This window comes from Mastigoproctus giganteus, chromosome 14 (genome assembly GCF_048544385.1).
Source record: "Mastigoproctus giganteus isolate SK-2022 chromosome 14, ASM4854438v1, whole genome shotgun sequence".
NCBI lineage: Eukaryota > Metazoa > Arthropoda > Arachnida > Uropygi > Thelyphonidae > Mastigoproctus > Mastigoproctus giganteus.
In genome coordinates, this window is record NC_143588.1 from 28186265 (window position 1) to 28199593 (window position 13329).

At 33.0% G+C, this 13329-nt stretch overlaps 1 protein-coding gene across 1 annotated transcript in view; it reads right to left on the bottom strand.

Annotated features, from left to right (window-relative positions):
* Positions 1-13329, bottom strand: part of LOC150075035 (tensin-2-like) — a 737845-nt gene that overhangs the window by 186078 nt on the left and 538438 nt on the right. The window contains exon 20 of the mRNA XM_090389056.1: positions 1986-2214. Coding sequence (XP_090245182.1) covers positions 1986-2214 — 229 coding nt within the window. The remainder of the gene's footprint in view (positions 1-1985; positions 2215-13329) is intronic.

A 13329-nucleotide genomic window follows, 5' to 3' on the forward strand; every position in this document is an offset into this window, starting at 1 on the left:
CACTTTATTGAACAGCCTTCATATCCTACATTGCATTATGTACTGAAACTTGATATACAAGAAGGCCAAATGGCAATTAAGCAAACATTTTCACCTGATGTAGCCTAAGCACCTTGAAGAGAAAGAAATTAATAAATTTACTCTCTATATCTGACTACTGTAAAGAATAATAGTGCTGGCCACAATTTTTGCAGTGAGTTCAATCTTGTTGAATACATATGTATTAAGGTATTAACAATGAAAATCATTGTATTCTAATTCACAATTCCAAAAACTCTGAATTTCAAATTTTAAAAGTGATACTTTCCACAGACACCAAAAATAAAACAAACTTTCTGAGAAACACTGCAACAATACTATACTTTTCAATTTTCCTAGTCCCTACCAAGTAAAGAGGCAAGTCTTTATAACCAGAGCTTGCTCCATCTTTTCAATAAGTCACCTCCATACTGCATGTCTTTCAAATAAATATTAGATCTCAAGGCAGAAGCATCTGTTTTTCATTTAAAAGGCAGGTATTACCATCCTATTTAAATAGTATTACTCTCTTCTCAGAAGCTGGATGAATACAATTATTGCAAACTTCACAATGAAACTGAAAAATATAAGTAGCTATAAAAGAGATGCCAAGTATTGTCAATGCTTGTACTTCAGTAGAAAAAAAACACCAGTTATAGGCCTAGGTGGAAGACTGTTCTTTAACTTTCTTTCACCTTTGCTATTTTATTCAAAACTTTTTCCCCCCTGAAGTGTAAACTTAGAAAAACAAAGCTTTGCTCACATGCTTTAGTTTCTTTTCAAATATTTTGTCAAGTTTAAATTTACTTTAAATTATTTTACTTTAAATGATTAATAATTACATTAATTATAATTAATAGAGTCAATATTTTTCCAGTTTAATTTTCTTATCCTTCTAATAATTTGCTTAATCCTTTAAATTCATTCAAACTACCTTTTCACAATACCAGATGAAATTTGTTCCAACAATCAATTATTCTCTGGCTGAAGTAAAATTTTCACATATCCAACTGTAACTGTCCTTTTAAAATTTTGTCTCCTTGTGTGTGCTATCTGAAAATAGTGAGAATGCAACCAGTATTTAGTTTACCCAACCAAATACCTTTATTTCACATCACTTTACAAGTCCTTTAGGTGCCTTCGTAGCCAGGTGGACAGGAGCAGCAGTGCGTAGCACACGCTTCTTGATTAGACCGGGGTTCGAGCCCGTGACCACCAAATATGGAGGGTGCATATCCCCGGAGCAATATGGTCTTAGTTGCTAATGCTCCTAAAAAAAAACCAAACAACAACAAGTCCTTTGTAAGAAACAAAGACAGTATTTTGTTTGAAAGCACTGACTGCACAATACTCTCATTCTGGAGGTAGCACACTTTTTTTTTTTTTTTTTAATCCTTCAGTGGGTTAAACATGCATCCATACAATGTTTTCAAAAAAAAAAAAAAAAAAAAAAAAAAAATCCAAATTTTGTTCCCTGACTACTTTACTTCAAATATTCAGTGAGGTGAAGTGAATGAAAGAAGCCAAAAGCAAGCAAAGACCTAAGGAAAAGTAACACAGGAGGAGGTATCTGGCACATATACACAAATGCAGTATCAAAAACAATGGTTTTAGCTTTATTTTTTTCAACTTAAAAAATAACTAATGATTTAGATATCAGTGAAACCCAGAAAAATGCAGCAAGATGAAAATTTCACACCTCAAAAATAAGCAGGAAAAAGCAGCAGAAAGTTAGCTATCATTCGCAAACAGTTGTCAAAACCTTTTAGGTATTTATAAATCAAAGAAATACAATATACTGGAGGAATGCTAAAATTCCAGTTTCATAATTCTAATTGTTTAAATTTACCATCTAGATTTACCAACTTCTATAGGAATAAAATCAAAAGGCATATGCAGAAAGTATAAAATTTTTTGTGTCACTCTCTACATGGCTTATCTTTATACTAGCAAATGTTATACTTTACCTTGAAAGGTGAATTTTCCCTTGAAGAAGAAGAAAAATCCATCCCCAAACTAACATCATCTGTTGATTCTCCACCACTTGGAACTGTCTTTTTTGTTTGTGTCCAACGAAGTTCAGCTAATAACTGCTGTTCTTTTTGTTGACGGTCTTCCCAACCTTTACCTTCTTTGCGAGCTTTGAGTTTTTCTTGTTGCCGCTGAAGCCATGACTGGGGATTTTCACCGGGAACCCTATAATTTATATATAATATATACATATATGCGTGTGCACGCACGCACGCACACACGCACACACACACACACACACACACACACACTCAATGTACAACCATGTATAAAATTTTTTAAGACTGTAGGGTTTATTCACTCCCTATAGTCTTAAAAATCACCCTGTTTTTCTTAAAAAACAGAGTGATTCAGGAGGAATAGCAAATATTTTGGGAGGTTATAGTATTAATTATTCTGAGTAGAAAAGCTCATATAAATATGTGTGTAATTCTCAATGGATATGAAGATACAGCCGTTTGAAACTGGTGCGCACAGCTCCCTGAATCAGATGTGACCAAGAAGCAGTTATAACCTCGTGGAAGTGCTACTGCTGCATGTAGAGAATACCGTCAACGGTTTCCTAACTGTAGAATACTGGATTCAAGAGCGTTTACTACTGTTTACACCACCGTGAGACTAGTACAGTTCCTAGTGCTCATATTTCTTCTGAACATGCAAATGAACAAAATGTAGATGAAATAGAATGCATTCTTCAGTTGGTAGAGCATAGTCCTACTATTAGCACACGAAGAATTCTACATGTATAGGTGTTCCACAGACAAATGTATGGCAAACATTATGTGAGCATGGCTTATATCCATTTCACATACAGTGGGTGCAAAAACCTTCAACAAGGAGATGATGCCCAGCGATTGGAATTTTGTCAGTGGATAAATGCTAATTACCGATTAATTCCATTAATACTGTTCAGCAATGAAGCTACTTTCACCTGTGACGGTATCAACAAAGCCCATAACTCTTACAGGTGGCCATCGAAAATCCACATGCCACAGTAGAAACAAATTTTCAACATCGCTTCTCTGTAAACATGTGGTGCAGTATCATCGACAATCAGTTGATTGTGTTACAAAATTGTCTTACAGGGCCCATTTACCTAGAATTTCTGCAAAACTAACTTCCACTACTATTGGAGGATGTTCCCTTGGCTACAAAGATTGGTATGTACTTTCAGGATGTTAGAGCTCCTGCGCATTTTACCCATCTGGTGATACAATATCTAAATCAAAGTGTCCCTGAATGATGGATTGGCTGCAGTGGTCCCATTCATTGGCCACCAAGGTCTCCAAGACCTTACTCTGTTAGATTTTTGTTCATGGGGATGGATGAAAAGTGCAGTATACAAAGAAAAGGTGAATACAAGAGATGAATTGCTCGCTCGCATTTTGGATACTGCTGCCTTCATAAAGGAATACCAAGATGCTCTCAGAAGAACAACACGTCACATTACCACAAAAGTTGCAAAGTGCATTGAGGTTGGAGGTGGGATTTTCGAACATTTATTGTGAACTGTAAAAAATTTGTCAATTATTTGTGTTTTGTATCATTCAAAAAGTCAATAAATACAAATGTTTCAAACAGCTGTTTAAACATGTGTCCATTTCTGAACATGTGTTCAGAAATGGACACGTTCATATAAACATGTGTCAATTTCTCCATATCCGTGGAGAAATGGACACATGTTTATATGAACTTTTTTAATCAGAATAATCGATACTATAACCTCCCAAAATATTTACTATTCCTCCTGAATCACCCTGAATCTATATGAACACACTTAAATGATAATTTTATGTTTTATGCACTATAAGGAATAACCTTTCAGTTGTATTGTAGTTGTAGACATGTGGCATTAATGCTATTGTAAACATTATAAGAATTAGGGCATGATCCTATTTAATTTTTGGGTTTGTGTTTGTTGTGTAATTTATATTTCAGTGGGAGGCATTTCAGGCATTAAGGCCTTACAGTGCTGCCTAACAATTTGGTGTGCTAGCAGATGCCATGTTCTCCTAAATATCTATGTTGTAAAATTAAATAAAATGAGATAAAGCTAAAGGAATATATAAATATTTTAATAATGAATATAATGAATACAAAAGGTTAGAGGAAATGGAAAAATTAGAGAGCTAAACAGTTATAAAAATAATTTGAAAAGGAATAAATGGGTAGGAAAAATTAGGAAAATATTAGGGTAAAAAATTACATTCATCCACATGGCCATCTCTCTGCTACTTCCTGAGGGGCTTTGAGCAGACAGATAGGCATTTTAAATGAATGTCTCATGCATACCCATTTCTATAGTTCCAATAACAGTTTTACTAATATTCATTATCCATTTTTAGTTTTGGGTATCCTAAATATAATAAAATGTGACTGAAAATTAAATTTATTTTATTTTAGATTGGCATTTACAGCAAACTGGGATTGGGACTCAAAGCCCAATGGGAATGATTCAATATAAAGTATATAGGTATTTTTACCTGCCATCATTATGAATGGTGGTCAGTATAATAAAGGCCATGTATCAGTCCAAATGCTGAATTTATAGATTGTTAGGGCACCATCTGGCCTGTTTTGCAGGTCTGGCAGTAATTATAATTAATTTATTTATTCATCTAAGTCTAGGCATTCCCAATTTTGGGTTAATGGTAATTTACGAGTATAACGGGTAATATAATAGAAGTTCAAGAAAAGTATTTTTGTGGTGATTAGGATTAAAGGTAAATACATATAAGAATAAAATGAAGTTATAATACACTTTACTACATTTTTAAACTAAATTATTATACTGAATTAATACTAAATTATAATAATATCTTAATACTAAATAAGTAATGTTGCCCACAGGGCAAGGACTGGTATAACCTTTCTACAGCATAACAGAAACATAACAGCATAACTTATCCAGTGGGATAACTATATACAGTGGAATCTCGTTAATACAAAGTTTAAGGGACCTAAATTTTCACGTTTTGTAATAATGAGGTTTGTAGTAACGAGGGCCCGCAAAAATGTCAAAATTTTACTGTTTTTTTTTTTTTTTTTTTGGTACATACTGTATATCTAAGAATAATAATAAATAATAATAATATCAAAATTAAATTAATAAAATAAAATAAATAAAAACAAAAGCCTTATCTAACAATACAATAATAGGAATAACATATTTTTTAAAGATTTTATTTTATTTGTAAGATAAACTAAGAGAAAAGCAGTATTAACAGAAATGAAAATATTGTACAGTATATATTTTGATATATACAATATTTTAGTATCAGAGTAAAAATAATTACAAAATTAAAGCCATATTCCAGGCCAGAAAGTTCAGCGGGTGTAAAAGGACTTTCTGGCCTGGAATATGGCTTTAATTTTGCCATCAAAAATCAACATTACCCTATAAAAGACTGCATTGTTGAACTCCAGTCCAAACTCGAACATCATCCCGATAAATGGCGTCTAATGCACCAAACAAATAGTATTATTAATACCAAACTATCTTCTTGCTCTAATATAAAAAAAACAACAGCTTATGGATTTACACAAACTCAGTAAAACTTCCAACGTTATTATTCAAAAAGCCGATAAAGGTGACACGATTGTTATAATAGATAAAGACACCTACACCGAAAAATTAGAATCCATCTTAGCAGATCCAAACACATATATAAATGTAAATAACCATAACATCGTCAGACTCAAAAATAAACTCGACATAATTCTCAGAAAACTCAGGCAAAATAAGGAAATCAACCTTTCCACACTACAATAAATTGGAATCTGCAATAACATCCTCCCCCACATGTTTGGGATTATCAAGTTACATAAAGCAGACCACCCTTTAAGACCAATTGTATCATATAGCAATTCAGCTTTCGCTAATTTATCCTCCTTCCTGGTCAAAATTATAACCCCCCTTACAAAATTTTCCACATTCAAGATCAATAACACAAATCAAGCTTTTCAAAAAATTAATAACATCACAATATCCGATACAAACATCCTAGCTTCCTATGACGTTACTTCTCTTTACACAAATGTCCATATTCCATTTACTTTACAAGCCTTACGCAAGTTCTTAGAAACAGACGATACCTTAACAAAACGTACCCCCCTTTCTATAGACCATATCCTTGAACTCACCACCCTCCTATTAGAAGCAAGATTTTTTAGATTCAACGAAAAAATCTTCCAACAAATATATGGCTTACCAATGGGACTGGGGATTTCGGCCCCATTGTCCGAAATCTACCTAGCCGCCATTGAAAGCCAAATCCTACACCCCTTTCCCCCTGAACTAAAATTATACATGCGCTATGCCGACGACATTCTTGTAGTAGGCAACAGACTCATTATCAATAACCTCTTCGTAAAACTTAACTCTGTACATGATAGACTTAAATTCACCCTTGAAATTGGACAGAACAATCAGATAAATTTCCTTAATCTCACTATCTATATAACAGGCACAAAATTAAATACGAAAATTTTCAGGAAAAATACAAACACCGGTAAATACTTACATTTTGCTTCTCACCACCCTCTAAACACTAAAAAGGCAGTTTTATATAACCAAATTCACAATGCACTAAAGTACAGTTCCTCACCCACCGACCTTCACAATGAAATACAGTATATTACCGACAAATTTATATCCAGAGGTTACCCCCACCAACTCATTTTAAATACAATCCTTCACGCTAAAAATAAAATTAAATCTAACATCCCAACCAAAGACAAAAATAAAACTAACATCCGCATAGTCCTCCCTTACCACAATGAACTAGCAGGACAGTTCCAACGCCTATTTAACAACACTGATATCTCCCTTGTTTTTTCCACCTACAACAAATTAGGATCCTTCTTCAGCACCTATAAAGACACATACAAATATTCTACAAACGACCTTAATAATATTATATACCTCATTAATTGTCAACCAAACTGCAACACATGTTATATCGGAAGTACCACTACCAAATTTGGCTCATCAAAAACATCCAACACCCGTGCATACTACCATTTCCATAGTATCACGTCTAACCAATCTGTCACAGAACTTACAACTCATGCCCAGACTCACAACTACAACCGGCTCATCGATTCTCGCATTTCCATCATTAAACTAAAATCCAGCTACAGAATACTTCAATATGAAGCTCTAGTTATTGAATGGTACAAGCACCACTCTAACCTCCAAATTCTGAATTCTAAACTCCCCTTCAATCTTTCCCCAATTTGGAACCTCTCGAGATTAAAGTTCCTACATGTCAAAAAAGGCATCACGAGAGTATAATTTTTTATTCTTAAAATACCATACGTGTTCTCTCCCCACACATTGCCAACTGAAGACGTTCTTTAACTAACGAAAGTCCTCTTAAAGACTATTGGCTTCACCGGATTCACTTACATAGTTTTTTAATTATTCTTCTTCTTTTTTATTTCGATGACAACCAAGGATTGGATGTGTACACCTCTGTTTCCTTGCGCCCATTTAACTCAGTCAACCTTTACTTACTTCCCTCCCTTTTAATTTTTCAATTGAACAATTCAATGTAAACATTAACCACGCTGCCTAAGTAAACCATCGCAGATTAATTTCAAGGTGAGTACCGTTTTTTAAGCTTTCGCTATTCTTTTCTAGTCTATTAACACGGTACTTGAAGATTTCTAAAAATTTCATATTATAAACAAATTTTAAATTAATTTAGAGACACAAGTTCCAAAAAGGAAATCAGCTCAGATAAAATGACACAAAAATAGATTGCTGTATATGATAGCAAAAGACTCTTTGAACTGGGGTAACAATTGCAACTGACCTTATTTCTGTGGAGAGCAAGGGAGTGCATGTAAAGAACTTAGAAAAACTTTTTATTCTTTTGTTAATTTAACAACTCATCCTTCAGAAAGATGTTTTTCAGAGTGCACTTGACGTTGTAACTACCATAAACTGCTTTTGTTTACACAAAACTAATTTCTAACAAGTCAGTGCCATCCTTTGGGAGGTAGGGAGCTAGGTGGCTGGGGGCAATAATCAGATCGCTCTGCCAAGATTTGTATTAAACATACAAAATGACAATATTTATTTGTCATGGGGTGAAAAAGAACTTTGTAATATATATTAACCGAATTTTGTAATAAACAAATATATTTACATAGAAAAGCCTATCCTTTCATAGGGGAATGGTACGTGCTTCATATAAACGAGTACTTTGTATAAACCAAGTTTGTATTAACGAGATTTTACTGTACATATTTACATTCTCCCACAGTAGTGATTTTTATCCATTGGAATTTATTATTGACTATTAGCTGAATCTAATGGTGGGTCAAAGCTTAATGTGTATATATGTATGATATAGTTTTTCTGATGCCATTTAATTATCAAAAAAAAATATGCTGGGCTGTTAATTGAAATTTGTATGTGAATTGAAAGCAAAAAGAAGGGAGTGCTTTTTCTTTGTCTATTGCGTTGTATATAGGCTTTATATACAGGCTTAAATTTGGACATCTGGGTTACAGTGTGATCAGTCAACGAGCCTTGTCTGAGTGCAATAAATCAGGGGGAATCTAATGGGGGCCAAAGAGTTGCTCTGTAAACCTATTCGGATTAATGTCAGCATGATGTTGGATTAAACTGGCTTGAATAGCTACTTTCATATGGAATCTGATGAATTTAACTGGAATTTTATTCTTAATTAAACTGGCAGTTAACTTTATTAATGTGCACAGCATATTTTCCAGGTTATTACAGATGCATATTATTCTATTGGTTTGATTTCTAATAACATTGTCATGTATCTGTTTAGCTAAATTTGTCTCCCAGTTTGTAAGCTTAATGGCTTGAAATCTGAAGTGGTCTCGCTTGTCATAGTGCCAGGTGTATATTTTATTTTCTTTAATTTTGATTATACTATCAAGGTTTGGAGATGGCTATTCAGTTTGGTGTGTTCTAAAGTCAGGTCTGAGGGATATGTTTCCATTGCCAATTTACCAAATTTATCATAATCGATAACCAAATATCTGAAAAATATAATATGTCCTTTATTTTGTTTTCATAGTGGATGTTGTCAATGGAACACAAGCTGCTCACTCCCATTGCCACCCCTCTAGTAAGCACATAGATGCTAATGCCCATTAGAATGTAATTGTCAATTACACATGATGTTATTAGACCTAGCCAGTATTGTTTGTTACAGCCCAGAAGTTCCTGAAATTCTTCATAATAGCATATTAGTACTTTTTTTAAATTGTTGTGAGATATGCTGGTAAACAGATTTTTGAAAACATAGGTGTATACTTTGTTGACGTTATTATTTTTAACGTATTGTATACATTTTCTATTGTCAGAAATGAATTTAGCATTGATGAGATTGGTCATTATTAAGTTTTGTTTGGCCTCCAGTTTTTTTACTGGGGTTTTAACATAGCTGTTCCTACATGGAGTAACAAATCTGCTGCCTACAGGACTTTATGGAATTTTGGGACCCAATAAACAAATGAAAATCTTGTATTATTGATTTTTTATTTAACTTTTTTGTGTAGAGCTATTAATTTTTTTTTAATGGTACTGGGAGAAGATTTGGTAATTTTATATACAGGTAGCCCTTGATTTATGTCAGGGTTAGGTTCCTGAGGGGACAGGCACAAATGGAACCCTTTATATAATGGAGTCAATTGGAAATCACAGGGATAGGTTCCAGGCACCAGAAATTTTACCTACCACTTTGCATCGATTGTTTTATTGTATTAGCATTCTTCATAGTTGTAGTAATAGTCGATTGCACACATTAGGGCGGATTTCACCAGATTCCATCCTCTGAATATTGCACTAGAATTCAATTAACTATTTTTACCAGACATGGCGTGTCTTTATTCTATTAAATTAAAAACTTTATAACACGATTGGAAAAAAACTGCACACAGCTATCACTATCATTATTATTTAATTTATTAATAGAACAATTAATAAAAAAATGTTAGCGTAATAAATTTCCAATATGTGTAAATAGTGCAAACAACAACCAACTGAATGCTTCACTGCATGGATCTTTACTACCCACATCCACGAGTGGTTACTTTGAGGGTGGGAATCTTTCTCGTCTCTGATACGAATGCGCTAATTGCTAATTGGCTCAGATTGTCCAAAATCACGTGAACAGTGCATGATACATAGCACAGTATGATGCCGATAAATTTTGTCTGATGATTTTAAATTTTCAATTTATGAAAAAATTGCAAAAATAAAAAAAAATTAAAATGGCGTGGTTAGTGATCGGTGCTATTGTGAATCAGCGCAAATCGGACCAGTGCAAAACGAGGGCTACCTGTATATCACTATTGTTCAATTCCTTTTTGAGTAAGTCTGAGTAAAATTTTTTGCAAATTATACTGAAGCTTTTATTAGCTTTGTCTGTACTGGAATTTGTTTTGCAATTCTGTAATATTTTTATTTCATCTTTTAAGGTTCTATTGTTTGTAGTGCTGTATGATGTTTCTAAATCTTACCATTACATGATCTGAAGTGGTTTAAATCCACATTTGAAATGCTTCCACTGGTGTATTGTATTTATAGTAATTGGTATGCAAATTGTAGAAGATCCATTCTGATTGATCTTTGTATGTTTTTAGGTTGTATGGGTGTTAGGTCTGAATTTCATTCCTTTTCCATTATTTCTTTTAATGTATTATCCTCAACTATATTAAGGTGCAGATCTATAAACGCTTTATATATGGTTTCTTTTGCAGAAAAAAGGGTGTTCAGTTTTATTCAGGTCTGCTATATGTACGATGGCTATGTTCATTTTGTCTATGGGTAGGTATTTAGTAGTTTTATCAATAATATCTCTGTGTTAACACGGGCAAATATGTGCTTTTGAAATTTTATTATGTATTAGCATTGTTTTTACTGTACCATTTCTTCCTTTTATGTTTTCTTTTCTTATGTGACAGACCAATAGCTTCTTCACTGCTGTCCCCCAGATAAAGTTTTTAATTGAACTAATTAAAAATATATAACTTTTTCTATATATAAGTAATATATAACTGTTTTTCTTCATTCTTCTGAGGATATTATGTGGTTTTTGTAATTTTGGCATATCACAGATATAGTATCAATATTTTATTAGTCATTCCAGAGTTATGTAAAACTTAACTTACATAAGAAGTCCTGTAACTTATCTCTTACATATGTCGTCAACTTATTGTATTTTTGGATTAACCGGAAAATTGAATATCCGGGATTTTTTTTTTACTATTTATCCTGAAAAATTGAGAGTCTACTGTACTCTATTGCTTTACTCTATTGCTTTATTATTGGGGTTGGTGTATCTGATTTTAAACCTAAGTATCATAGGCAGATCTTATTTAGGGCTTTTAGTTTGGAAACATCTTATACTCTCAAATAGCGTGTTATGAATGGTTTTAATGTTAATAGAATCGTCAATAATCCCAATAGGTGAGCAGCGTTTCAAAGTTGTTGAAGTTTTGTGGACTAGTAATGTTGAGCTACTGTATTCTTGTTTAACTTTATTGTTTTTTAGTGTGTTGCCATATATATTTTTAGCTAGCTGAAATGTTGTATAGGTGCAATGCCTGGCGCCATTATAGGTGAAGTTCCTGCCATTAAACCTACTGTTTAACCCGTAAAGATTTATAATGTAATATAAAGAGGCCTTCCATTATTTCCCTTTTTTCAGTGTTTTCTTCTATAGTTAGTATAGCTATTGTTGTGTTTTTGGAAAGTGGTTTATTTCAATCTCATTCGTGTATTTATCTGAAACTTTTGCTGTTTTACCTTTGGTGGGTGTTTCTCCAAGTTTCTTAATTTGCAATCTGTGTAGATTTAACCTTAAATGCAGTTATGTGCTAGTTTGTTCAAAGTATTGAATCCCGAATTCTTTGCAGGTAATGAAGTATATGGCATTTTGCATATGGCAAAAAACTGCGGAGTTATCTATTTTACAGTTGTCTTTATTGTGCATGTATGGACATGTCATACATAATTTATTAGCACAATTCCTAAATTTTAGCTGGTTCTGTTGGTGTAGACTATCTATATAATCTTCTATATAAGGGAAGAATTTGTTTCCATAGGCACCTTTGAGTTTCTTATTAATCACCTGTGGGTTGGAAGCATTGGATGCTATTAGACCGATTTCAGGAAATAACGGGAACTTCGTGGTCTTGTCTTCGCCTGGGGTACAATTTCTACTGTGATACTCGTACATCAGGTTGTTACTTGTCTTTGTTTAGTTAGTTAATTAGAAGTAGGAAATTGAAGGCTAACAGCCACTAACATCTTTAATGCTTCCCGTAAAGAGGCCGAATTAGTATATATATATATATATACGGTAGACTCTCGATTTACAGAGATCGGATTAACTGGGACACTTCAAGACTCCAAATTAAAAAAAAAAAAAAAAAATTAACCCAGAAATTACAAAATTCGAGTAATAACTAGAATTGGTATAAACAGATGTTTTGCAAGTCGTAAATAAGCGACAAGAAGCGCCGCTATAAAATCGTCATTGGGAAATTATTATCTTGCAACCCCCACTGTCGTCACACCCAACACTCAAAAAAAAAAAAAAAAAAAAAAAATGAGAGAGAGAAAAAGAGAACAAATGTTTAGTTTGCTTTAGTGTGTCGCTTCGATTATCGTGCTCTGTCACACTGCAAAGGGAAAAATTTTATTTTATTATTTATGTCAGGGATAACAAAATTTTTTTTTGTTTAGAAATCACAAAAATGATGGTTAAATGCAAACGAGTTGCACTTTCAATTAAACAAAAACTTGAAATCATTCAAAAGTTTGAAAACGGTGCATCCGTTAAATCTTTAATGAACCATTACAATGTTGGTGACCAAACCATCATAAACAAATAAAGGGAAGCTATTAGATTTAAAAGATTAGACATCAAAAAAAATTAAGGGAAGAATCATATTGGACATGTGAGTAGTGCATAGTAAGTTTTTTATCTATTGCCATATTTTTTACTTAAGTTGCTGAACATTTTTGGATACAGTAGGTCCCCAACTTACATAACTAATTTTTTTCATTCAATTTTTTTTTTCTTTTTTTAGGATTGTAAAATTTAAAACAGTAAAATAATAATTATAATAAGCAAATATATAATAACGATCACGGCATGCACAAATTGCACAAGCGAGATATGGAGTAATAAGCTTAAAAATAGGAATGAAGAGAAGATTCTTAAAATTTACTTAGGTTTTTTTTTTATATATGACTGAAGATTTCAGTGAAAGGGACACGTTTCA